The 4,188-nt window shown below is 47.7% G+C and overlaps 1 protein-coding gene across 1 annotated transcript; it reads right to left on the reverse strand.

The window, feature by feature from the left end:
• Positions 1-2,335: 2,335 nt before the first annotated feature.
• LOC119811400 (keratin-associated protein 9-1-like) lies at positions 2,336-3,752 on the reverse strand. Its single transcript, XM_038325340.2, has 2 exons — positions 2,654-3,752; positions 2,336-2,409 (listed from the first exon to the last, which is right to left on the reverse strand). Exons 1-2 carry the CDS (start codon positions 3,750-3,752, stop codon positions 2,336-2,338), a joined length of 1,173 nt encoding a protein of 390 aa, XP_038181268.2.
• Between the last annotated feature and the right edge of the window lie 436 nt (positions 3,753-4,188).

Raw genomic sequence — 4,188 nt, forward strand, 5'->3', positions numbered from 1 at the left:
TCAAAATAATAAAGGCTATATGAGAAACATATATTTAATGTTTTATTAGATAACAGAAACTGCAAAACCCTTCCTTTTTTTCCTCCCTTGTCTCTCTCCGTCTCTCCCTCCCTCCAACTATCCTGCCCATCCTTTGTCCCTCCTTTTCTTTTTCCTTCCCTTCTTTCCTTAATTTCTTTCCCACCCCCACAATCTCAACAGGAAGCCTCCACCTGCCCAATGCTGGGGTAGTCTTTTTCCCTCTGCTCATCCATCACAGTCACTGTATTTGTTCCTATCTTGGTACATGTTCCACTATGCATACCTGACACCATTCTCCATGCTGACTGACAAGAAAACAACCCATGAAGCTCTGGATGAAATTTGTTCTTTTCTAGAGCCAAGGAAAATAGGGCAGTAGTGATTGTTAAACCAGTTCCCATGCAAACTAAGAATGAGGTCATTATGAAGATTAATGGAGAAACGGGAGTTTAGACAGTGAGTAGGGGCTTTGAACTTCATTGTTGTTTTTCTACAAGTAATTATTACTCATCTACGTTTTTCTTTTATCAGTGTTTAGTAAGCTTTTTAAATTTAATACCCATTGAAACCATTTAGTGTTGCTTGCATGTGCTGGAGAGTGGGCCATGTACTGGAGCATGGGTAGGGTCTCAGCACCCTTATCCGTAAAGAAAGTCAACTTTCTCTATTTGCAAGATCTGCCTAATATCAAGCCAGACAAAATCCCAGCAAGGTGTGGGAGGGGTTCACGGTATTTCTTTTTAAGGGAGAATGTCAAGTTATTCTGTGAACTTAGTATGTACCATGGCCTATCTTATGCAGTTTGTTCACCTAGATATAATTAATGAGCTGAGAATCTACATGGAATTCCTTGAGATTAACATTACTCTTTTTATTTTTAAACTTGAACAGCAGAAATGTACTATTCTCTATAGATCAATGACATCAGGTCAATCTCCACTGTTTGACATAGCCACAGTTACCAGTGTCACCTTTTATCACCAGTCAGTTTTGTGGGTGTCCATTTGAAGCTCTTGAATTGCAAGTATTGGCGGGTTTTCTTGCTCAAGAGAATGGCAAACTAATTTTCACAGGTCACCTCAGGTCAGTAACAGAAAGCATAAACTCCTATGTTTATGCTCATTCTGGTAACAATAGTCAAGATGTGCAAACAAGACAAGCACGCATCAGCAGTAAATGGATGGAAAAGCACAGCAGAAAGACCAGTGCTGCGTGATTCCATTCAAATAAGTTTCTGAGTCAGAATCAGGGAAGAAAACCACAGGAAGGATTTTCCAGGGCTTGGGGTAAGAACCATAGGGAAACTTTTCAAGGGAACGGGGTAAGAGACACATGGAGCCAGTAACCATTGCCAGTTAACTTCCAATTATTCCAGAGATGAAAGAAGTTATTGGGTAAAGTGTGTTTGTGTGCATGTGTGTACGTGTGCATGCACGCGCATGCACGTTCATGTGTGTGACACAGTACTGTCCTCTGAGCCAAACAAGTGCCATCTTGGAGCTGTGGCCCTTTGTAAAAGACAGTCCAGCAGGAATTAGTTACTGTTTACATCCCTCACAGGGAGGTGGCAGCATCAGGAGTCTTACGTCAGAGTATCCAGCTGTCCCCTACCACCAGTGGTATGCACCTCTGCTCCAACTGTGGGTGGTCTTGGGGAGGGTCCAGAGAAGATTAGAGATGGATCTTTATCTATGCAGCTTTGGGAAATCTCTATTCCTTACTATATAAAGACATTCTATTGTAGCCTTTCCAGGGAGGCACATCCATGTTCCTGTAAGCAACCCATCATCTATGCTGTGTAAGGAAGCCCAATAAACTCACTGGCTCCTCAGAGATAACTTTTGTGGGACTCTACTTTGGTTTGTGGGTGGGACCTTAGGAGGAGTAGATGCTGTTTATGTTCCCTGCTGGAAAGGAATTGTAACAACACTGTGTGCTCAAGTGAGAGAGAAAAGGAGAGAGAGGGGGGGGGAGGGAGGGAGAGAGAGAGAGGGAGGGAGAGAGAGAGGAAGGGAGAGAGAGAGAGGAAGGGAGAGAGAGAGAGGGACTTCATTATATTGCACAATAAAAAGTCTTTGGCGCTCATGACTCTACTTACTATCAAGTAATTTATCAAAGTGTAGTGATGACTGACAACATGGAATGAATAACGGTCCATAATTTATTAAGTTCCCATACATTTTTGATAATTTTATTTAAAGTTTTTTTCTCAGTTGTTCAGAGGGGAAGATGAAGATCTGGGCTCAGAAGAGAAGCTGCAGACAGGGCTCCATACAGAGAGAAAGGAGAGTGAGAGTGAGTGGACTTGCATCCATCAAGGTGACTCATAGTCTTCTGACGTGGTCATAGCCTCAGAGGACGATGGGAGCTTCTGCCCACATGGCAAGACTGGTGTGACACAAGGACAGTTGTCTGGGCATTGTTCAGTTGGAAAGTTGGTGAGCAGTAGGCCTGCAGTAGCTGGACTCCCAGCAGCTGAACTAGAGGGCCCAGATGGTCTCATGCATTGGTTTAGAGCAGGTGGCCTAGTAGTAGGTGTTTTAACAGCATGTTGGGCAGCAGCAGGACTCACAACAGCAGGGCTGGCAGCAGCAGGGCTGGCAGCAGCAGGACTCACAGCAGCAGGACTCACAGCAGAAGGGATGGCAGTAGCAGATTTCACAACAGCTGGGTTGGCAGCAGGGTGTGCAGCAACAGCTGGTCACACAGGTTGGCTTACAGCAGGTGGTCTTGCAGCAGCTGGGCTTGCAGCAGGGTGGACAGCAGCAGCTTGTCACACAGGTTGGTTTACAGCAGGTGGTCTTGCAGCAGGTGGTCTCACAGCAGCTGGGCTTGCAGCAGGGTGGACAGCAGCAGGGTGAACAGCAGCAGCTGGTCACACAGGTTGGCTTACAGCAGGTGGTCTTGCAGCAGGTGGTCTCACAGCAGCTGGGCTGGCAGCAGGGTGGACAGCAGCAGCTGGTCACACAGGTTGGCTTACAGCAGGTGGTCTTGCAGCAGGTGGTCTCACAGCAGCTGGGCTTGCAGCAGGGTGGACAGCAGCAGCTGGTCACACAGGTTGGCTTACAGCAGGTGGTCTTGCAGCAGGTGGTTTCACAGCAGCTGGGCTTGCAGCAGGGTGGACAGCAGCAGCTGGTCACACAGGTTGGCTTACAGCAGGTGGTCTTGCAGCAGGTGGTCTCACAGCAGCTGGGCTTGCAGCAGGGTGGACAGCAACAGCTGGTCACACAGGTTGGCTTACAGCAGGTGGTCTTGCAGCAGGTGGTCTCACAGCAGCTGGGCTTGCAGCAGGGTGGACAGCAGCAGCTGGTCACACAGGTTGGCTTACAGCAGGTGGTCTTGCAGCAGGTGGTTTCACAGCAGCTGGGCTTGCAGCAGGGTGGACAGCAGCAGCTGGTCACACAGGTTGGCTTACAGCAGGTGGTCTTGCAGCAGGTGGTTTCACAGCAGCTGGGCTTGCAGCAGGGTGGACAGCAGCAGCTGGTCACACAGGTTGGCTTACAGCAGGTGGTCTTGCAGCAGGTGGTCTCACAGCAGCTGGGCTTGCAGCAGGGTGTGCAGCAGCAGCTGGTCACACAGGTTGGCTTACAGCAGGTGGTCTTGCAGCAGGTGGTTTCACAGCAGCTGGGCTGGCAGCAGGGTGGAAAGCAGCTGGTCACACATGCTGGCTTACAGCAGGCAGAACTGCAGCAAGAATGCTGGCAGCAAGGAGAGCAGCAGGAGTTGGTCATGGTGTCAGGAGTGATTGTACAGTTCCTGTCAACTGGGTAGTTTTCTACAATATGGCGAGTTCCTGCATCCTGGACCTTTTATATGTCAGGCCTTCTAGGTTTGAACCAATCAGCAGACTTTTCCTTGATAATGCTTACCCCATTTCCATATTCAGTACATGTTTCATAAGAAAGTGCTTCTCAATGATATGCATCATTGGAAAGTTTAATCTGATTCTTCCTCCAGAATAACTTGTAGGAAAACTTTCAATAAAGGGAATGGTATGGCACAACCAGTCTCACTGTGTCCTTGGTCATCACCTGGTCATGTGGCAGCTCTTGCTGTCTTGGGATGGATAGTGAGTATGTCTGTCTACATTTTGTCTCTCCTTTGTAGGTGGATTTTTCTTTGGGCTTTGTAGGTCCATATTTTTACATGTTATGGCAACCAGGCTCT

Source organism: Arvicola amphibius, chromosome 4 (genome assembly GCF_903992535.2).
Source record: "Arvicola amphibius chromosome 4, mArvAmp1.2, whole genome shotgun sequence".
In the NCBI taxonomy this organism is placed as follows: domain Eukaryota; kingdom Metazoa; phylum Chordata; class Mammalia; order Rodentia; family Cricetidae; genus Arvicola; species Arvicola amphibius.